The sequence below is a fragment of the Periophthalmus magnuspinnatus genome, chromosome 16, assembly GCF_009829125.3.
Source record: "Periophthalmus magnuspinnatus isolate fPerMag1 chromosome 16, fPerMag1.2.pri, whole genome shotgun sequence".
Lineage (NCBI taxonomy): Eukaryota > Metazoa > Chordata > Actinopteri > Gobiiformes > Gobiidae > Periophthalmus > Periophthalmus magnuspinnatus.
In genome coordinates this window covers 10,994,237-11,018,513 of record NC_047141.1, presented here as the reverse complement: position 1 = coordinate 11,018,513, position 24,277 = coordinate 10,994,237, and the positions used below count along the sequence as shown (strand labels likewise).

The 24,277-nt window shown below is 39.4% G+C and overlaps 1 protein-coding gene across 1 annotated transcript in view; it reads right to left on the bottom strand.

The window, feature by feature from the left end:
- Positions 1–24,277, bottom strand: part of bbs9 (Bardet-Biedl syndrome 9) — a 189,670-nt gene that overhangs the window by 80,007 nt on the left and 85,386 nt on the right. The window contains exons 19-20 of the mRNA XM_055228220.1: positions 11,000–11,182; positions 434–683 (exon numbers count right to left, since the gene is read on the bottom strand). Coding sequence (XP_055084195.1) covers positions 434–683; positions 11,000–11,182 — 433 coding nt within the window. The remainder of the gene's footprint in view (positions 1–433; positions 684–10,999; positions 11,183–24,277) is intronic.

Genomic DNA, 24,277 nt, shown 5'->3' with positions numbered 1-24,277 from the left:
TGACTCAATGGGCAGATTAGCAAACACAGCCCAATACGTTTCTAAAACTCAAGAAAAAACACAAAATGCATTTAAACAACACCTTTTCAGAAGCCTGTTTCAATAAAAGTGTTTGCGTTCCCATTTAGGTGTTTGATTTTCTACAAAACAGGTGAGAGTGAGTAACTAACTGAAAAAAATATTGGCTAATCCTAGCTAGCTTGTAACTGTGCTGTTATTTGAGGGACTTGTTTAAAAGTACAACATCATCTGGTCTAGTTCCAGCTAAGTCAGTTCTTTCCAGTCACATCATGTTAAAACAAAACTCCGATTAAACTCTAATCTATCTAAGAAACAGAGCTTCAGACAGAGCGCTGCCTCTAGTTAGCCTCAAATCCCAGGAAATGTTGACGACATCAGCTGCAAGGTATCAATACCAGTACAGCACACTTACCAGGAGCTGCCAGGTTCTGTACTTGTGCTGGCAGCTGCACGTTGGCCTCGGAGCACAGGGACAGGCGACCTCCTTTGCCCATGCGGTCGCAGAGCAGAGTGATGTGCTTCTTCAGACGCACTGTGTCTTTGGGCAGCTCCAGCACGGGACCACCGCTCTGAGCCAGAGACAGGGCCTGCTCTTTGGGGCTTCGGGACAGGCAGGTTCTCAACAGGTGGGTCACGGCGGCGTCGCAGCTCTCCTCCCAACCCTGGAGTCAGATATAAAACAGAAAATGGTATTAAATATCAGTCAGATGATTTGTCATTAATGTCATTCAAGGTTTATATATTTGGCATATCTAAGAAAGTCTTTGTATTGGCGCTAACTGGAGATAATTTTTGATATTTTGGTATTTTATAGGGTATGTATTACGCCATTTTCTGATCCATTTTCTCAAAACACCTTGTGGTGTTATGTGGTGATACAGGAAATGCTCCACTGTGTTTCTAAACTCCATACACCTCTGGAATCACTTGGATAATTGCAAATGTCTACTGAACTTAAGGTAAAAGGTAGCCATTAACTTGACAACAACCAGCAATATAGAACCTCTAAATAAAATAAAAACATTACAGGACTTCAAAACACTGCAAATGAAAATGAAACTCTGTCAAATAGATGAAAGTTATGTCCAGTTGACAGAATGGAATTTTCCTTTGCTATGGTATCTACCTGGACGACTGGTGGATTACACAGACAGTCCTTCAAAATCTTTTACATCAAAACGCATTAAATGACAGAACATTTGTGATAGTGATGGTCACAGGACAGTCTTCCCTCAGCACCTGTATGTGCAGTAATAGGTTTTTATTATTGAGTTTGCAAATTTGATTTTAAGGGCATGTTTTACAAGTTTCACTTTTGTTGTGCCCTCCCCACACTAAATCACTCTCCCTTCAGAGCACTATCACAACACAATCGGCGTGCATCCTGCTTGAAACTACTGCATTACGCATCAGGTTGGTCAAGGTGTTGTGTACAGTTTTGTATCAGGCTTTTGTTTATTTATGGAGAATTGTTGTGGGGGATCATGAGTGACGTAGACGTGTTGGCCGAGTGTTTGACAAAATCTTACAGCTAACCTTAAGGAGGGGTCGAATAGGCCCTGGGAGAGATTGAAAAATTACTGACCCATGGATGACATCTAAAACCTCTTCAGGCATGTTTTTGATGAGGGGACATTATCAAATTGTAAAAAGCTAAAAAAAACAACAAGCTTTTGCATAATACCTGCCCTTTAAAAATTCAATTTAATTTAGGCTAGCATTACCTTTGACAGAGACAGACCTACCTTAAAAACTGACGTATACTCTGGTGCTGTACTTATATTGTCCTAATATACTTTCATTTATAATTCCTTGGCAACTCGCTGTTCGTCACATGATCTTTAAATATTCATTATTTTAGCGTAACTCTGAGAAAACCCCATAGAGACATAATTAGGACTGAGACTCATTCCCAGACATTTGACTCTACCAGAACTAGAGGCCAAAGAGCCCATCAGAAGAAGAACACAGCCATTTATAACTTAACCATAGAGAAGAGAAAGTCTGGATTAACAATGCTCTACACATTTTAAAGACTAAGGAACAACAACAAAAAAAAACAAAAAGAAAAAACAATAAGATTTAATTATAGACAACAAGGCAACGATGCAGAAAAATATAAGAAAATGACAAAGTTGACCTTAGATTTTGTGGATGCTTTAACAGCCCTCTTGGCATTTATTAAAGCGTAACAAAATAAAACACATGGAATCGATGAGATTGAGGAACGCAGTCATGTACAGCAGTCATAAATGTCAGGCCGCTGAGAAACATGTTTTGTAATGCTCTTTGCGTAACCGTGGAAACCTGGATACATTTCTTATCTGTGCATTACATCTCGCACACAAGCACACACCAGCAATAGACCCCTGAATACAAATCAATAAGCATGCTCATTCTATTAGGCAAAATACTGTGTACGCCCAAGATCCTATCTAGACAGTACATGTTTGTTAAAGGTGCACTAGGGAACTTTTTATTCAATTTTTTTTTATTATTATTGTGATATTAGAGATAATACAAACAATAAAAAACATTTAGACTTGAGGGAAAAGGCAGTGTATACATCCAGGTTTGACATGGGGACGAGACAATAATAATGGCATATGCATAGGTAACTTTTTCTGGTGGCGAGTCCGCTACCAGCTCGTCTCCATGGAGATGTTATTACTTTCCTTGAGATGTTCCATAATAATGAATATCAGGCATTACAGATTCTCCATTGAAATGAGTAGGACAAAATATTTTAAGCAATAAAAACACCTATATACCTAATAACAATAACACAGGAAACTCCCAGGCGTAGCACCAGAAAAGTTTCCTGATGCACCTTTAAATTCAGGATGACATAAGGCTGTGAGTCTAAAAAACATAAAGAGGGGGCCGCATTTTGATCAGAGGTCTAACAAAGTAATTTTAATCTTCGAAATGCAGTCTTTTTTTACATATTAGTTTACAGTGTTGTGTATTTTTTTGGTTTATTGTTTTTTGGGTTTTTTTTTTTAAGGCTATTCTGTGCTTCTGTTTTGGTTTTTATTTTTAATTCATGAATTTATTGATTTGCCAGATGTGCCAAAAATGTATATAAACTTATCTAACCATTGCGTTCTAGCTTTTTTTTTCTTATTATTTTAAGTTCTGCCTGCAGTTATTAGCATACACTGCCATTCTGTTTCTAAAAAAACAAAAAACAAAAAAAACATTTATACTGATTCAACTTGTTAAAAATTTGGAAAACTATTGAAAAATATGAATGGACTTGACCCAGTGTAGACGTTTTGTTATGAGCCGCTCTCAAGGTCAAAATAAGTCAGTTGTGTACTGTTTGCATCTAATTATAAAGCGTTATATCCTCCAAGAATAAGGACATGTACTGTTAGCATGCTAGTTATTATTAGCAAAAGCCCGCTCTGGCCTCTGAAAGTTGTGAAATGCATTTATAAACTATTTAGGATGTTCAAAATACGAAAAGTAACCTCTGCAAATGAATATAAACTAGTTCTTTTCACGTTTTTAAAACAGTAAAAACAGGTACTGCGCCGTTAAGCTAGCTACAGCCAATTAACAAGGATTTATTACTGATGCAGTAAGCTAGTCTGTGTCCAACTGATCTCTGGGGAGGAGGTGGGGTTATCAGACAGGGTGTGTAGCGGGGGGGGTGTGATGACAGGTAACCCTCCATTCTTCCCCTGCCCCCGGCCTGTCGCCACGGTGATAGGCCCCAAATGAGCCATAATGACAGGTAATCAGGCCTGTAATGGCGATGACAGAGGGGCCCGAAAGAGAAAGACGCGAGGATGTAGAGGGTCAGCGGGATGGGATGATGACAGGGAATAAGGCACATATTACAGACAGGGGCGATCCCAGATAAGGACGTGACCCAAATGAGAGGAGGAGGAGAGGGTGGAGGAGGAGGAGGAGCAGTGTTGGGATCTAAGGTGACCCATTCCTGCCACAATACCTCATCGGGTTATCAAAAACACGAAAACAAGGGGTGGAAAGTTGGCACGGGTCAGGCTGACACATAGGTTCCACATGCTGAGGAGGAAAATCAAATAAAAAAAGAAAAAAGTGAATGAGAAGAAAGGAAGCACACAGAGGCGGACTGACACAGATTTGGACACGGGCCAGAGAGATAAATTAGGAGCAAATTCCCACTAATGTAGTAATGGGGAGAGGTATAGGTCGGGAATCAAAAGAGGACATTGTAAGAGTATCTAACTGTACTTCAGATGAATGGACACTCATTATGGCTGAAGTCACTAAACTATATCTATTAATTAAAGCATCTATTAAAGTGAATGGCTCTGATTAAAAGACATCATCAAATGCATGTTTATACAGTTGGACTAGGAAAGGCAAGTTTATTTGAACAGCACAATTTGTACACAAAGTAATTCTGACTGCTTTACAGAATAATTTACTATTTGGTTTCCCCTGAATTGGTCCTTATTTACATGTTACAAAAACAATAATTAAAACTAATTAAAACAAAAACTAAAAGCATTATTTTGGTTTTCTCTACAATATGTTTTGTTTGCTAATATGACATTTTACTAAAACTGATAAAAAATATATTTTAAGAAGCACTATGTCTGACCTCAGATTAACATTTTGTGCTTTGCTCATCGATTTAGAGGAAATCAGTGGTATTTTTTCCCCCTTGCTTTATTCCTGGTAAGCAGCCATTTGGTTTGATACAGATGGAGATGTCCCTCATTGGCTAATCCACCTGTCAGTCATGGAGATCTGAACGCTGGAGATTCACAGGTGACCAGACTCACAACCTCGTAAAGTATTCAAGTGTGCAATCTGAATCCCAGGCAAGAACATTTCAGGTAAAGCAATAAACTATGGAGACATGTAAGTAGCAAGATGCCCCACCAGAAAAATTAAATGTGCATCTTTAACAGGTGCATAAAGGTTAACAACACAAATTTAGAAATGTTCAAATCTGAATCTAAATGTGATAAAACTCCTTTAGAATTAATCAGTCAATGTTTATTTATAGAGCACTTTACAACAATAGTACCACTATCATTTTTCTATTAACTCTTAACTAAATTATAGTTCATTAAAAACCTTCTCGCAATAGTCAGAGTTAATATTTTAAATGTACAAGGGCAAATTCCTTGTGGCAGAACAGTTCTGGGCCCAGTGCAGAACCTTGAGGGACTCCCAAAGAAGACAGTTATCCAGTTAAGACAGTTATCCATCTGTCCTGAGCATTAGAACAGGGAAAGTAATTTGAAAGTTTAGTTATGGGCTCAGTAAGAACATCCCCAGTCTTAAAGGATAAAGAACCCTCCTGTCAGACTCTGAAAAATTTGACAAGGACAGTTTTCTTTTTTCTTTTTACAGTGCTCATTTTATAGTGGATCAACCCGTCAGATCTAAAAGAGGAATGAGTGAAACAGAAGATGGGCATAAAAAGCATGCATGGAAAGTAGGAGCAGACGCAGAGCGAAGAGAGGTGTTCTAGTTGGCTGCACCTAAATGAGATGTTTCGTTAGATACCAGACAAAAATTCCTCTGCCTCTTTTGTTCTGGGTCTACTACACTCTTTAGTTAGCTCTGACAACATTGTTTATTCTGACTTGGATTGCATTTTTTTTCTTCGATGTCTGTGTAATCCCTCAGTCCAATTTTGCTTTTACTTTTTTCTTTGATGCATTTTGTCTCCTTGTTTTTTCCTTGATTTATATGATTTCAAGTTTAGTTTAGTTTTGAGTAAAGACAGACCTTCTCTCACAAACTACAAATTACTAGACCGCCACTTGTGTGATAATTATGTTGCTATTCATACTTTCAAGATTTTAATGATTTGGCATGGCAATGGTGCTCCTTTGTTACAGCAACAACACAATAAAAAATTCTAATAAACTGCTCCCTGTATTTTCTGTTATGAATATCCAAGTTCCCTCCTGGTAATCAGCTTTACTCCAAATATTCAACGCAAATGTTTTTTTGAATGACTGCATGAAATAACGGTTGTCCGGAGTGTACTCCACGACCTCCAACAAAAAGCCAACAAGTTTATGGACATTCAAGACATTCCACATTCAAGCAATAAATGTTTTTTTGTGTTTTTATTTAAACATAAAAATGCATGAATGAATGTTCAACTTAAAAAAATAACCACTAGCTACTAACTAGTAACATAAAGTGGCTTCCAAGTGTTACCAGTGTCTATTTGGAACAAGTCATCCCTTTAATAGCAGGCTGTTCTTCTCCAGTGGAAACAACCCCATCTCTTAATGCACCACAAATCTTCCTAAATCCTGGCTTAACAGTGAAATTCCGCAAGGTGTTAGTACACTTGTATTACATGCTAGTCCGCGTTTATCCTACCTCCACTTCATCACAAAGCTATAAAACTAATGGCTCAGCTCTATTTCTGACAGTAGGCTGCGAGAAACTTTAGCACTGCCTGAAAATAGCCTATTAGTCCATCTGTAAATACCACGAACACGACCCCGATTAGCGCTAATTCATGCTACACTATTAATCGAATTCGAAAGAACAACCAAGCTTATTTGTGTGTATACAGAAGTGTCCCCTACGGTCTCATAAATGACCCTCTGGGCTATTTGAGCGCCATACGGTCATACAATGCTGCAAATAGAATGTGGTGATGAGAAGGTGGTTGGGGTCCAGGGAAGGGGCTTTGGAAAAACACACAGGCAGGTAGACATAGAGGGTCTCGGTGGGGTGAGAAATCAGTGGTGTTTTTTTTTACGGGAGCAAATGGATGGGCTCTGTCAACACCGGTGTTTATCCAGAGCTCATAGTGGTACAGTATGTGAGTCAGAGGCCGCTTCCAGGGCTGTATGTCATCTGCCCCTTAAAGCCCGATGACCTTGGCCCAATGGGGGACATGGGAACAGGGCCAGAGTGCAGGGCAATGTCAGGGGTCCAAACAAAATGTATTTATGTAACGCTTCCACAAACTTTGGAGAGATGGAGTAAGTCACGTTTATGGAATTAGTGATGTCGTTGTTTTTTTTAAACAGGAGGTTATCAGTCTGGTCATCACTCCCTCCATCGTATCTTGAGACAAATCAGACAGAACTGTGCAATCAGATTTGTTTATTTCAATGACAAATATGAAATTAAGTAGCTCTTTGGTCACCCATCCATTTCAACAAAATCTAATTATTGTAACCTTCTCGATTGGCTAATCCACCTGTCAATCACAACTATCTGAAAATCGGAGATTCAACGATGACAAGACATTTTCATAAAGTATTGATGAAGTGTGTGTTCTGGATCCAAGGTAAGTGATGCACTATTTCAGATGTCAAATTGAATTGAATTTTTAAAACTGAGGTGACAGTGGTGGAGTGAGTTAATCGTTCGTCCACCAACCAGAAAGCAGCCAAACCTATATAAGGCAAGGCATGTTTACAGAGTGCATTTCATAGACAAAGTAAGTCAAAGTGCTTGACAAAATAAGAAACATGCATCAAAATTGGAATACAAACAAGTTATAAAATGTATCAATTTATAAAATACATTTTAAAAGGGCATGCAGATTAAATCCTTTATTGCACAGGTACACAAAGCTGTTTTTAGCCTGGATTTAAACATTGTCATAGAAGAGGACTGTTTCCTACCTTCAGGAAGACTGTTGTACGTTTTAGCAGCATAAAACTGAAAAGCTGGTTACCCTTGGTGCAAAATCAGATATATTGATATTTCCAACAAATCTCAGCACTCACACCCTAGACCAGTGGTTCTTAACCTGGGTTCGATCAAACCCTAGGGGTTCAGTGAGTCAGTCTCAGGGGTTCGGTGGAGGTCAAAACACGCACCCGACTCATATGATTAGCGGACTGCGAGCGTCTCCAGACATTGGCCCAATTCAACAAATGTACCCTTTGATGTGTCTATCAAAGTACCTGCCCAACTTAAATGAGCCATTTGAACACTGCTCACGCCTCACAGACCCAGCTCACAGTCTTGCGTAAAGACACAGCCCTGATTTTCAGACGCTGTGCGCAGGAGCAGGAGGATCAGGAGGACGTAACTTTCGCCCGTCCCTCATGACGTGCTAAAAAGCTTGTCTGTAGATGTATAATGAAAATCCTGATAGGAAATCGCCACAGAAATCTATTTGATGTAGTACCAAGTTAATTATATCTGTGATAGATCTGCTCTTCTCTCTGCAATGACGTATCACGTATAACACATCAGACATGTCGCCCAAAAGTAGAGCCACAAGCGAGTGAAAATGAGCCAAAACAAAAGTCTTTGGAGAGCTTTTTAACAAAGGGGAAAAGGCCAACTGAGGAGCCAGAAGAGGAGACTACGACCTCCAAGAAAAAGGAAGTTAAATTTAAGAGACAATACCAGGAGTCCTACTTAAATATGGGTTTGTCGCTACAGGTGACTCACGCGCAGAGTCCGCTCTGCGTAACATGCGGAAAAAGCAAATGAGGCAATGAAACCTTCAAAACTGCTTTGGCACATGGAGACTAAGTACCTGGGATTAAAAGATAAGCCTTTAGAGTTTTTTGAAAGAAACTGTGGAGCAGACTAGACATAATCACACTACGGGTGTCATTGTCTCTCATCACTCCTCGATGGGACCACCTCATCCCAAAGACACAAGCGCATGGCTCCCTCTGATGCAGCGGTTTGGTGAGTTGTATTTATTATGCACTTAACTTACTTTTGCCATATTTATCTGCCACGTGTAGAAGGCTTGTCCGTGAAAATAAAACCTACATTATTCCGTTGCATTATTATAATTATATAATATGTTATCTTCATTTTAGATGCCAAAAAGTATTTGCGGCTCCCAGTGTTTTATTTTCCGTGGAAACTGGGACCAAATGGCTCTTTGCGTGTTAAAGGTTGCCGGCCCTGTAGCGTGATGGAAATTAGGTGATGGGTGTGTGTTAAAATGTTAAAAATAATAAATAGCATAAATACAATAAGTTCAATGTTGAAATACATAAGGTTAAAAATTTTAATAATTTCAGTGTGGTAGAATTAAAAAAGGTCATGTCTTTGTAAAAAGGTATATATGTAATTTGTTGTGAGTTCATGCATCTTATTGGTTTTATTCTTTGAACACAGTGATGTTAATGCACGATTCATTTTGTGCACCAGTAAAACATCCATATGTCTTGAATTTGAAAGAAAAAAAAAAAAAAAAATTCAATAAACAAGGGTTCGGTGAATGTGCATATGAAACCGGTGGGGTTCAGTACCTCCAACAAGGTTAAGAACCACTGCCCTAGACCAAAGCCTAGAACAATTGTTGACACTATATTCTTCACTATATTTTAGGTTGAAAGTGGAACCAAATATATAAGCCGTCTGTGTATCAAATATGAGTAATTTGCAAGTATGAGTGACATATGCCAGTGAGAACAAAAAGGTATGGCTTTATTTTTTACATTTTAGTTAAAATACACACACAAATCAGCTAAACTGCAAAACGCTGCACACATAACATTAAAAATATACATATTTGACATTTTTTTGTGAGTGACATGTTCTTTTTTGAATTTACATACCCATCGGAAAGGGTTTAGCCATATTTCTCATCGGCTTGGTTGAAGACACAAACTGTTGGAGAACTTTATTGCTACAATTATAAACAAGTTGTTCGTGGAGCTGACAGACGGGTGTGGGGTCTTGTCCGGTGGGACCAGACCACTTCATGTATTTAGGTAGTTTTAGGAGTGTGTGTTTAACCAGAACTCTGTTTACTGTGCAGCTGTGGATGGATGGACACATGCTGGACAGTAAGACACTGGCCACATTATTAGACACACCTGTTTTAATGCAAAGATCTAACAAGCAAAAGGGGAGCAACTAGGGTTATTAAGAGTATTTATAAATCAGACACTAAAACTAGTCTCAAACCTGGATACTCATTTGAGCAGGTATCGATACTAAAAAAGTCAGAAATTAACTTTTCCTTTATAGCTTTAGAATGATCTTGAGCTGTATTAGGACAAGTATAAGACACACAGATTAGTGTACGCTCATGGACCACTATGGTACCTACCTGGACGACTGAGGAACTACACAGATATAAGGCTGCATGGTAATATAATATAATACTATAAGTATTACCATTTAATGTTGAAAATCATATTCTATTGTCTAAACAAAGCGTGTTTTTTATTATCATTGTGGTATCAAACACTGTTTTGAGTATCAAGACTATTCCTTACCAAAATTAAGTTTGAAATTTTAGTATCGTGACTAAATATTAGCAACTAAATATTTGTCAAAGGGCCAATATATAAAGTTTTCTCTATTCCTCTTTTTAAATACTGTTTTTCCGAATCTGAAAAACACAACATTTTCAATGTGGTGTGGAAAACTAAACAAATGAAAATCATACGGCAAAAGAGTACAGCTCTGTTAGAGGCTTAGATAGACACTTCAATGATTTCAGAGGAAATTCAAACTTTATTAGGAAGCCCTTCCCAACAAAAGAAAATAGATATGGGGTTTCTATAGAAACACAGAAATTCATTTATAAATGAATGAGAGCCAGTTGTGTGTAGATGATTTTTTGATTGGTTAGTTACCAGACGTTGGCAAAGTTTCTGTTTACAGATGTCAGCAAGTCAATGCCAGAGAATACAGTGCAGTACATTATAACATGAAACAAACAAGCTGAAGTTGCATTTTGATTGCCTGGAAAGTCCAGAACAATATGCATAAATAATATAGAGGGATATCAGTTTGGTCACCACTCCATCATGCCTCAAGCCAGATTCAGACAGTAACGTGCAATCCGATTTTTTTTATTTCAGTGACGTGTGTAAAACAGAAGAGCTCATTGGTCTACCATTTTGAACAAAATAAAACTTCTCTCGCCTCAAATTTAGTTTAGTGTCTTGCTCATTGACTCTGTAGAAATAAGCAGTGGTTTTCAGTCCCCTGTGATATTTTATCCTTTTCCTCCTAAGCAGCCATTTTTGTTTTGAATGTGCGAGTGTGGACGTACCAGCTGAGGTGTGTCCTGTAGCAGGGGGAGCAATGTGGCCTCCAGCAGAGCTGTCTGGTCTGGAGGGAGGCCCTGCCACAGAGACAGCAGCAGGACCAGCAGATGAGTGCCACTCCTCAGCCGAGCGAAGGCCTGCTCCAACTCAGCCTGAGTCTCCTCTGCAGCCTCCGCCAATGACATCATCTGCAGACAGCACAACAGAAGACATGATCAATATAGACTATAGGCACTATCCCACTGAATGAAGTGATAATTAAACTGGGCCCCAGTTTAGGTGAAAACTTGAAACATACATTTTAGGTCAGTATCATAAAGCTGTGTGATAGTTTGGCCATAGTTTGGACATCCCAGATCTAAAAGGTACAATCTTTCCACAAAGCTCTGTAAATAATGTGGCATATTTGGGAAACTGTTTATCGTGCCACCCAACTGAAAATCTAAGCACACCGTTTGCAACTCTTAAATTTGCTTATTTCCTCTATAGTTATATATTACAGTGAGTAATATGGTAATTCTGATAAATGATAAATGACGTAGGCCTGTGAGCTACCTAACGACAACAGACGGGGACAACAATGAGAGAAAACCGGGCTTAAACTATTGGCTTACATGACACTTCAAACGTGTATAAAATTTCTGACAAGTTTGGACATCTGTGATCATTTGCTAAATTTTAAATCAATATAACATTTAAAACACACTTTTGGCTGAATACGGCCAATGTAGTTCTGATTACATGCTTTTCTAGTTCAGCGACTGCAGGGCCATGGAGCCGTGAATGGGGGCTTTGAAATGACCCTCGCTCAGGTCCTTTTTGGTTTGGTTAAGCACTCGGAGGATAAATGAACGCATGGATGAGGTGCGGTCTAGGGTGGACGACCTTCGACCTCAGGGCCCGGGGTCAATCCCACCGTCCCTCCGTCATTATAACCCGAGAGTGAAGATGAGTGGGCCTGCTGCGAATGAGTGATGACAGAACAAGACAGATGCAAGCAAGGACGACAAGAAAGGACAAGTCGGAGTCGAAGAGGCCGGGAAACGGGAGCCGAGGAGGAGAGGGAGCGGGAGGTGAAAGCAGATCTGCGGCTAATGGAGCCGTGTGCGCGCTAGCAAATGAGTGATCGCACCAACCACTCGCTTGTTTGACAAATGGATAGGTCGAGGCCATACGATACTGCTAAAACAAAGACGGAAGGTTCGAAAGTAAAGTGCGTCTATGCGAGAGGTAGAGCGAAAGGTAATTGCCAAAGTAAGCCGTTTTGATTTGTGGAACGCTAGACTGCCACATTGTGTAGGTACAAGAGAGGAAGAGAACTGTGGTGAAATAAAGATGGCGTTCAATCCGGGCCCAAATCCAGAACACACACTTTGACTTTTGGATTGGATATAAAAACAGAAAATGTCCAAGCTTTCATTCAGTCCTCGGGTCATCTATGGGTGCAATGTCACTCACACATCATAAGCCAAACTTGTAAGACTATAATTTGATGCTTTAAATGTTGGCAAATGCTAACCCGAGTAATATTAGTAGATTTCCCATAATAGTGATTTTTGACTATTAACACCTTATACTTCAAGTTTTCAACTGAAAATATTTTACTTGGATAGTTACTGAAGTTGAGCCAAAAATGACCAGCTCATTCAAAACACAGACAAGCTATGTAAAAAATACAGTTGAAACCAGTTTACAGTTTTTACATTCACTATATAAATAGACACATACCTTTTTTTCTCACTGTTTAACATGAAATCAGACTAAACCTTTCCTGTTTTAGGTCAGTTAGGATTACCAAAATTATTTCTACTTGCCAAATGCCAGAATAATGAGAGAAGACCTTGTGAAGATCCTGGCTGAAGCTGGTAAGAGTGTATCATTATCCACAGTGAAATGAGTACTATACCGATATGGGCTGAAAGGATTCTCTGCCAGGAAGAAGCCATTACTCCAAAAGAAACATAAAAAAGCCAGATTACAGTTTGCAAATGCACACACGGATAAAGAACTTAATTTTTGGAGACATGTCCTGTGGTCTGACGAAACTACAATTGAACTGTTTGTCCATAATGAACATCATTACGTTTGGAGGGAAAAGGGGGAAACTTGCAAACCTGAAAACACCATCCCATCTCGTGGCAGCATCATGTTGTGGGGTTGTGGGGTTATTTAGCTGCAGGTAGGACTGGTGCACTTCACAAAATAGATGGCTATATGAGGAAAGGACTTTATGTGTAAAAACTGAAGCAACATCTCAAGACATCAGTTAGGTCTTCCAAATGGACAATGACCCAAGTATACTGCCAAACTGGTTACAAAGTGGCTTAAGGATAACAAAGTCAATGATTTGGAGTAACCTTCACAAAGCCCTGATCTCAATCCTTTTGAAAATGAATGGACAAACCTGACAAGGCGGCCTACAAACTTGCCTCAGTTACACCAGTTCTGTCAGGAGGAATTTGATACTAAATACTAATGAAATACAGTGGTCCTTTGCTGTATCACAGTTCACCTTTCGCAGTCTCGCTGTTTCAAAGATTTTTTTTGTGCAATTTTGCATGCTTTTTTTTACAGTGTATGAACGCACATTGTGTTCTGCGTTCTGATTAGCCAAGGGACTGTAGACCACTGTCAATCAATCTCCTCCGTGCCGTGTCTCCTGTACAGTACAGAATGTGTTCATCCAAATTTACATAAATGTTTGATTGACAGAACAGCGGAGCGGTGCCAGGATGAAGAGGCATGGTCAGAGAAACTGTGAAATACGCATGACTCAAATGAATTGAACAAGAGAGAAATGTGAGGAAATATTGATGCCTGTCTGAGAAAAGTGTGTACAGTGTGTGGTGAGGGGTTTTGCAGCCTTAAAACATATATAATAAGTGTAAAATATAAAGCTGACTACTTTAATTAATTTTACCTACTGCAGGTTATTTTTAGAACATAACCCCCACAATAAATGAGAGATCATTGTATATGTAAACATCTGACTTTGAAGAAAGTAATAGAAAATTGTCTAAAGAAAATCCTTCTCTCATTATCCTGGCATTCAGCCAGAAAAAGTGTATGTGTCTTTTTATATAGTCTATGTAAACTTCTGGTTTCAATTGTTTCATCTATTTTACATTTCAATTAAATGGGTTTTTAATAACTTGACATATGTATTACAGTGAGCATGGTCACCTCTCCACAGACCCTGCCTGATGGCATGACTTGCATGTGTCCATGGAGATTGATAAATTTAATGTGGAACATTCCAGGAAAATTTCCATGGACACAAGCAGAAAAGGTTAGTACACCTTTAACTACACGCAAGGTCCAAACTGAGACTAAACCAGGATTAGATAAGGATTCATCCAGAGTTGAACCAGGACAAATTCATAACTATCTTGTACTCAAACCAGCACAAAGTGATACTTTTCTCAAAATTGGCAACTCCCTTTGTTTTTGAGGTTTGCCAGTTGCGTGATGAATGTAATGCAAGTCTTGTTCTTGTTCTTTGTATTCTGTGTAGTTACCTTCAAATACTGCCTTTTTGCTGACCTTACTACACTCCTTTTTAGCTGAACACTGCTTTTGTTAGCTACGGCCCTGCTGCGCGGAAAGAATAAAACCCAGACATTATTCCCCAAGAGTCAAAAGTTCACGACCTCTGGTACCTTTTCCCGCAGGTTGTTTAAGGTTAGTGCCAGTTCAGCTACCATTCCCCACCAATCACCTGCCATCTTGATTCTTTTATTTTCCATTTTCATCTTCCAGGTTTGCATGGGTTTATAGGGTTTATGACTTCCTATACCTTTTGTACCCCCCTTGTATAAGTGCGTACGCGGCGATTAGCTTTGGTTCCCATATGTCCGTGTAGCGCTGGTGATCCAATGGGGCGCGCGGACTAAATGTGGCTTTGTGTTTCTCAGCTGGCATCAATCAAAGGGTGCGTGGAGCTGAGGCGCTGCCAACAATGGAGCCCTTGACTGGACAGGACCCTTTTATCAATACGCACACTCACTCACAGAAGGTAGGGGATGGTGTGTGTGTGAGTGTGTGTCATGACGTAACAAAATTTATATATTAGATCAACAACATGATTTCAAGTTCAGATATGGGTTAAAATAGGAAGGGTTTATGTTAAGGATAGGCAAGCAGTGACTATGGTGAAAGTACAGTGATGGCATCCCAGTAACTTGCTTGACAAGTCAGTCCCTTCTACATTCTGTTTGAATCCAGAGGGTGTGGAATTGGGCAACAGAGAGCGACAAACCATTTTAACTTGGGAGAGTCCAATCACAGTTGCTAGTTTGCGGAAATGTGGAAGTAATCTCCTTTTGAAAATTCTCGTATCATTCAGAACAAAAACTACAACATCTGAGATAAATAACAATTTAGTGCAATTTAGTTTAGGGCTTCATTCAGCAGAAATCCATGCCATTTCTTTGTTATTTTTTAATGTGTGCCACCATGTTTGTTTTGACACAGTTCATGTGTCTCTCTGATTGGTTAATCCGCCTGTCAATCACACCTTTCTGAAAGCAGGGAGACAACATATGGTTCCAGACCCACACATCTTTATAAAGTTTTTCAAAGATCGTGGTTCCAGCTGAACAGGTAAGCGACATAAATGGTATCATAAAAACAAACAGACACGGACAAAGATCTAATGTTTGCCGATCTAGGTGTTGAACTAACAATCTTATTTACTGGGGACATTCATCTCCAGAGTGGCTCCTGACGAAGAGCTGTGCCGTGGTGCCTTTTTGCCAAACATCATGCTGTCATTTTCCAGTAGACAGACAGCACCACGCTCCGTGTCTGATATGTGGCTTAGAGAATACCAATGTTAGCTGCTCATTGAGGCTGGGACAAGAGGAAATGTCTAATCTGACAGCTCACAGGGGCACACACGTGTATAGGGTCAAGTCCTTCATTGTGCCAGATAATGCCAGTAAAGTGCTAGTGAAGTATTTATTCACATACTCATGTTAACTTAACCCCACAACCACTCATCTGACAGGACACTTATGTGTTTTTTGGCTCATAATATTAGTAAAGGTATTTTGGGGTGAGCCAGTCCAAAGTGCTGTCAGTTAGTGCAAATAGAAACGTGAAGATGGCAATGGTTTATAGAGTGGTTTCCCCTATTTGGTGCAGGCGGAAAAAAGTGATTTGAGGTTATGAGAAAAAGACAGGTTGAATTATTGACATATGCCAAATGTGTAATTTTTTTTATCATTCAGCTATGTTTCAAAAGGATACCGGTACTTTAATCTGCAACCTGCTTGTCTCCATGGCGATGTTGCTTTTTGCTTGTTCTGGAATGTCTGACAGTATGGCATTCATTTCATTATCTGAGTTTTTACTGCTCAAAAATATCTTGTAACTTGGTCTAGTGGTGCCTCCTTATTGCAGATAGGTTACATGCCATAATGTGGAACATTCAAGATAAATTAATAACATCCCCATGGAGACAAGTTCCCTCAACCAGAAGTTAAAGGTGCTGTAACAGATTTTTACTGTCTTAAAAATGTGAAAACTAGTCAATTTTAAACCAGTTATTCCTCACTTCCCATATGCATTCTGAACATCCTAATTATGCACCTCCATTACGGAGCTTTGCTGTGATGATCAAGGTAAAAACAACTAGTATGCTAACACGCACTTCCTGATCGAAAAAAACAAAAACAAAAAACAATAAGCGCTTTATAATTAAATTAAGACAGCACACAGTGGACTTGTTTTGACCCTGAGAGCTCCCACTACGATATGTCTGTGCTGGGGCAAGACAAATTTGCTCAAATATGTGGGAAAAATCTGTACAAGGACTTCAAGTATTTTTTTGTTTTTGTATATTTGGCCATAAAACGAGATTTCTTTCCAATACAATGAAAATGCACAATAAAAGTATAAATATTTCTGTAAAGCTTGGTGTAATCTGGTGGTATGAATTGTTTTGGCCAATCCCTGATTACTGATGAATTCCTTATGCTTATTGCAGTCATCAAATGCCCCAGTCATGGGCTGTATATGTAACCCATGGCCGCAGTTTGTATATGTGCGCACTTCCATTCAAGCATTTCTGATGATAAGTGTGGCAGTGGCCCGTGTTGGTCCATGCACGTTGGCTGTAGAACATGTGTGTGCATATCTTAGTACATCTGTGCATGAATGTACAAACATAGCTCTGAGTGGGTGGATGGGATCTACAAAGGATGGAGGGTATTAGAAGCGGTTGTTTTGAGTGTTGTTAAATGGCAGGATTGATGGATAAATTGGAAGTTTACTAAGAGACTTGGGCAGCCTAACCTTGCGCAGCAAGATGGATTCTCACAATAAACAGTATGTAAGTTCAGAAACACACAAGAATCCATCTTTGCACGCTTCCACTGGTGCGAAAGGGTCCGCTAGCTGGTGGGCGGACCAATCACAGAGTACCACTGAAGGTGAAGCTCCTAAACAAAATAGAAACAAACATGGCGGCGCCAACTTAAGCCTATTTTTGTGAAAATGAAAAACATGCAGAAGTTAAGCATTTTGTGTATTTCTGAACAGGGAAGATGTCTGTGCTTTTTTTCTCAACTGGATTTAATAAAAGCCAGTTTTCTTGACTAGTTCTTCTGTTGTGACGCCTCAACCAATCAAATACTTCATGACGTTCTGCACTTTCCTGATTGCTTTCGGTGTGAGCTGTTCCAGATTGATAAATGTCAGTTTCTGTGTAGGAATATAGCCCAATGTAACAGTTATGGAAATATCCAAGAACTAACCAGGTCCAACACTGCTAAGCTTCCCGAATCGGGCATCGTCAATCAGGTAAGGCTACAAAAATCAATACTAGTAGTAGTAATTTATCGACCCACAGGCCATATACAACATTGAGATACACATACTTATTTAATGTCTACACAGCAAAACAAAGCATTATGGACGCTTTGATGTCAAACACAAATACATTTTTATTTAAAGCTCCTGTCCCTAATCTGCACATTTGCCTTCTAACTCTTACCCACCCTCTTACTTGCAGTTTAAAACAAGATACATCACCGCCGCCTGCCCTAAAGAAAACTGGCAAACAAACCTTGAAAAAAGTTAGTTCAGTACTGGGTCAGGGGCAATCTCTTGTGTGTGTTTCCATTGCTTAATTAAAGTGCCAATTAGAGTCCCTGTTAGAAAAACGAGCGGAATCAGCCAAGCCATTTCCTCAAGATGACTAATAGACACATACTAGCGGGTTGAGTTACGCACTGCACGGACTGGGAATCCCTCTTCTAATAACACACATGCACGCTCCCACCAAAGTGTGTTTGCCATGAAAAGAACACATTTCCTACTCAGGGGAAAATAACACATGGAGAATGTAGGAAGCAGAGGCCCACACTTGTGCACACGCGTCTGGGGCAATCGGTTGAGCCAAGCACCTGCAGTGGTGGAGGATTACGGAGAGGAATGTACTAGTAAATAATACAAATTAGGCAAGAAAATAGGCTGCTGTGAAATCAATCTATAGGGATTACCCAGTTTAAGTGTAAAACAGGTTATTTCAATAAAACATTATTAGCATCATTATTATTAACAGGATTAATAAGCAAAAAAAACAACAACAAACAAACCAAAAACATGCCTGCATTTTTCTGGGGGTTTTTTTTGGACTATGGACTTTTTTTTTCTATGCACCAATAATATTTAAAACAGATGGGGGGCAGGCAAAATGTATTGTTAACATGCAGATTTTGTTGTAATATAGCAGGATTTAGGTCATGATAGAAACTATCAGGTTCAATATTTGCGCTTTTTTTTTTTTAGATATTTCAACAAAAAGTACAATGTAATCAATAGTGAAAACTGGCTCTTGACCCCACCTGGGAGAATGACACCATCACATTCTAGACACTGAAAACTACAAATTCTAACTTATCTAGCAACCATACTGTTAACAAAGGCCAAAGCGTGTCTAATTTACTAAATAGTTTTGATTACACTAATACAATAGATGACAACACGTTTATTTTACAAAATGAAGGACTAAACTGCCAAAAAAATGCCCTTGTCTGTGTTGATGACATAAAAGCCTCATCTTCTTAAACACAGAAGTATCCTCCTCCTTCGTAAAGTGTTAAATATGTACTCTCCCTGTCCACTATGTGATCTGTCAGTATTTATACAGCTTTGCACAACTCAGCACGTAGCTAAGTGTCACTGTGCACACAGCCAAGTGCAAAATAAGAATAAATGTAAATGTATAATGTACCATATAATCTGCATATTTGCTTTTTTGTTGACTTTTTCTGTGAAGCATTTTGGGCAGCTGAAGTTGTATTTAAAAGTGCTATATAAATCAAACTGGACTGAAATGAACAACTCCATGGAAACAAGCTGGGGGAGGCCAAGAGTCAGGTTTGTGGAGATGCAAGCTCGCTCAGAGTAGGACATATGTTTTCTATGTTTTTTGGTGCAATAAACACAAGCAAAATGAAAGAACTTGATTTTATTGTAGTCTATTTTTTTGGCTAGAAAGTTACAAATGTTAAACCAAGACAGACGTGTCACATGTAATCTCAAATTACACTAGACAAACAAGCAAACAAGGGTATTAAGTGATATTTCTGCACTTTTGTGTTCAATTTTAGGGTCCAGTTTTATGCTAGATTTGAACCTCAACCAAGACATTTAAAGGCAAAAAATTAGTAATAATAGAACAAAACATAAATAAATAAATAAACAGATTTCAGTACGGTTTCACATCAAGCTTGCATACTCGTGATATTTTCTTCAACAAAAGAGATATCATCGTCTACTCTTTTCCCCAATACAATCTCATTCATGTAACACTAAAGCTACTGGATCAAATTCCACCACATAATTTCACCATAGCACTTGTGTGTGGGGAGCCGGACTATTTCACTGGTAAATTGACCTTCATAAAATGGAGGGAGAGGCAGCGGACATCATTGCCCCTGACAATTTAATGCCTCTTGATTCACAGGCTGGCATTTGTCTGCTCACTCAGACAGAGAGGAGGAAGGTAATTTGGGACAGCAGACAGCCAGCAGACAGCCAGCAGACAGCCAGGTCGCGGCAACCTGGTGGCCAAGTAAACTGCACAGATGAGTATGTCTGATAGAGAAGATACAGACCCAGAGACAGTAACTAGTATTATGTATGGTCAAAACAAGCTAGCACAGCGCTCTGATAACACTGTCTGTCTGCAGATGAGATGGAGATGTGGGAGAGGAGGCCAACAAGGAAGACAAGAACAAAATTGAGGCGGGTGTTTATTGTGATTTCACTGGAGGAAAGGAGGAGTGGTGATAGGATCTGGCAACCAAACATGATCCAATCTAAGAAAGTTTATCGGAGGCACAGAAACGCAATGATATGAACTGGGAGCTTGTTTTGAGTTTTGAATTTACTGTAGCAGCATTTGTGTAGTGTGTGTACTACATCATAAGTAGTATATTTCTTCTTTAAGATATTTGACAAGGAGAGAAATATAAAAATAGGCAAAATACCAATTCAACTGAACAAAAAGGCAAGACTTGAGATACATTTTGCTGCTGTAATAGCGGAAAGTGAAATGTTGTACCTCCAAGTCTGATGGTATTAAAAGTACAATATGTAACTTTAATACCATGCAGGGGGAAAATTATAGCCAAAGGAACAACATTTCTGTGGAAACAATCAGGAAAAGGCCAAATAAGAGTCAGGTTTGTGCGGATTTTAGCCTGCTCAGTGTAATGACACATGTTTTTCTAACTTTTTTAGTGCACTAAACTCAACAAAAGTTTTTTTTAAAAAGCAAGAGAGAACAACAACATGCTTTTATCTTTTTCCTTTTTTTCTCAGCACTCCACTCCACTCTGCCAACTGTTCTGGTGTCCTTGGGCCAGATACAACCCTCCCTAGTATAAAGAACTGCAGGTAAACAACATTTGTCAAGATGTTCCCTTTAAATGGTGCTATTTTAAGCACCATTGATTCTTGTAACAGTTAGAAGAACAATTTTCCTGAGAGTGTCATCTAACTTTCCAAGTGGATGAAAAACTCCAGGAACGCATCTCTCCAATGCTGTGATTATACAGGCAATGATGAGGTTTACTCTACGGCTTCTCTTCAACTTCGATCTGGAGACGGTCTTTTAAACAGCTCAAGCGCAAATAATACCAGGAGCGTGAAGGTGTCGTGGATTTCTTTGGTTAGAAAAATAAAGTGTGTGTCTTATTCTGCGCCGCCGTAGCCAATCCCAGCTGTCAGAGATGCTTTCACAGGCTGTCGTTCAGAAGTACGGATGGTGCCTGAACGCCTCGCGGTGATTTATGAGGCTGTCCGGCTCCGTCAAAGGGCCAGCTCAGCTCTCATGTTTTCATATGTTTGACTTTGACACCAGTGTTCACTCAGCCCCCGAACAAAGAGCTTTATTCTGCGCTGATAGCTCCACTCACAGACCTGCCTGAGCCCCGTTCACAGCCTAAGACTTACCAGGCTCCCTAAATCAATAAAGAATATGTCACTTTAGACTTACTTTTACAGTCTTCAAATGTAACAGAAGTGTTGGGTTTCATACTGGGAACTGTGGATTTGCCTGGTAAATCCACAATGATAGCTCTCTGTTCTGTTTTGTTTTTTTTATACAGAGGGATATCAGTCTGGTCACTACTCCTAAGTCATGCCTCGAAGCTGAAACAGAGCAATCAGATTTGCCATTTTTTCTCCAAAATATTGAGAAGTGCATTGTAGATCCCAGGCAAGTATCATCCTTGCTTGATGGCACTAAGGCATAGTAGTAATAATAAGGTTGGATCCCTGTGTGAGTTTGTGTGTTTTTCTCTGGTGCTCTGTTCCTCACAGCAACTTAAAACATGCGTATACATTTGTTCAGGCTGCCTCACAGGTTTGGCATTTAAACACGGGTCGAATGCAGAAGATTTTATGACAAGGATGATAAAGTCTATGCAACCCACTTCTTTCAACTCCACACTAGGATCCAAAGTGCAGCATCTTCCAAAGAAACAGTAAGCACTTCTGAGCCACGGAGCCTCTTCACTGGGATACAGAAAACATATTTAACAAACACTTTACAAAAATGAGTTCAGATGGGTGAGATTGACTGTTCTCTCAAAGCAAATATGGCAACATACAAGCAAAAAATAAAGGAAATCACAAGGGACTGAACAGATTTCTGCAGAATCAATGAGTGAAGCCCTAGACTAGTTAATCTGAGGTAAGGGAAACTTCACTTTGTTCAAACTGATAAATGACCAATGATGACACTTTTGTATCACTGAAATGAACTAATCTGATTGGAACGGTCGTGTTTGAGCCTGGCTTGAGGTGCGATGAATGGGGTGATGACCAGACTGATATAAAAGTACAGATACTGGAGGAAAAAATACTCAAGTAAACGTAAAAGTATTACATGAAAAAAACTATTAAAGTACCCGTTTAAAAATGTACAAAAAGTAAAAACATTTAGCTTCTATTTTGAGGTCTTATAAGGCTTCAAATGTAGTGGTTTTGACAGAGATTTGTGCTGTATTTTGTTCAAAGGAAACACCTGAATCAATCGGGGGGGGTTTTCTACCTGTTATTTTTGCTTTTTTTTTTCAAATTATGAACGTGTAAAAAATAAACCCCCAGCCTTTTCAGTAGGTCTCAAACAATAATGAAAAATACTTTTACTTTTCAGTCCAGTTGAAAAATGTAGTGGAGTAGAAAGTACAGACGCCCGCTCTCATATATAGTAAAGTAAAAGTATCCAGTTTAAAATATACTTAAGTACTCCAGTTGACAGATAGATTTTTTTTTTAACTATAGATCATACGTAGACGACTAAGGGTTTACACAGACATAGTTATGTAATGTACAGATAACTAAAATTTGTACTTTACTACTTTTACTTTGTTAATTTCCAGCAGTGCAAAATAATACAGAGATATATCTTTCTGGACTTCCAACAGAGCTTCTGGTTGAGAGGAAAAACTTGCATTTAACACCCACCATTTACAATAAAGTAGCCGATCCAACTACATCATTTGGCTTCCTTATGCCCTGCTAAATCCACCAATCTGTTGAACGTGTATGAGCTCCAGCTTGTAAAAAGAACCATTGATAGATTATTAATGAATGCAAGGCCTTCGTCCTCTGCGCAGCGCCCACACATGTAATCACTATAGCTGCACACCTCCTCACACATGCACAGCTGCACAAAGCCCATGCATATTCCACACTCCAAACAGAGAACTGCTCACATCCACAGACACAGCTGAGGTCACCAGTGGTCCGACGGCGCTGGGTGGTCCGAGGCCCCAGACGGAACCGGGGACTAAATTACAGAGCGTGACCCACCGCAGTGACACTCAACCTGGGATTAACACCTCGACCAGATCCCCCGAGCCGCTGGAAGAGCCCCGGGCGAAAGAGAGGTGCAGAGGTGACCCACACAAATATTCTGTTTTAAGGCACGGCCCACCAGAGCTGAAATAATGAGGGGTTTGGTCAGTCCAGATGGATGGAAGGGCAGATGAGCAGGGTGGGGCTGGACCAGAGAGGGTATAGTCCTATTTAGACTTACACCGATGTGGACATATGCATATATTGTCCATGCAACATACTTTATAAGAGGGTTTAGCCAAAAAACAGGAGTTACAACAGTTAAAAATAGTATGGCAAAAAGTATCAAATTTGCCACATGAAATACTAGACAAACAGTATACTAGGCACTCATTTTCCAAAAACAAATATGATGACGTGAATGGATGGATGTACTTCAGCGGAAATACAGAACTGTCCAGAGAGAAGCGCGTTGTACATTTGGATGGGAAAGATGTCTGAGTTTTTCTATCAACTGTGGATTATGATTTTAAAGTTAGATTTTTTTTTTTTTGGTTTGTTGCACTGCTGTGACGCTTCAACCAATCAGATTCAAATACCCATTATGATGTTTAGCTTTTTCCCGAAAGCTTTCAGTGAGAGCCATTCCAGATAAATTGATAAATCTGTAGAACAATTACAAATGACTGAATAAAGTTACAGCGGTAGTTCGGTTACAATTTACTTTTACTTATATGCTACTCCAGATATTTGAACTCACATTACACTATTTTAGATCCAATTGTGAATTTCTCCCTGTCAAAATCATCTGCGTTTCACTCATGTCACCACAGAAATACTGCTACAAGCTCCTTGCAACATTAGCTAAAACCATCGTGCTAACGCTCTCCGCTTCAGCAGCTGTTAACATCTGGAAGTGACGTCACATGTCCCTCAGCAGAAGGTCATGCGAGGTGAGAGGGGGG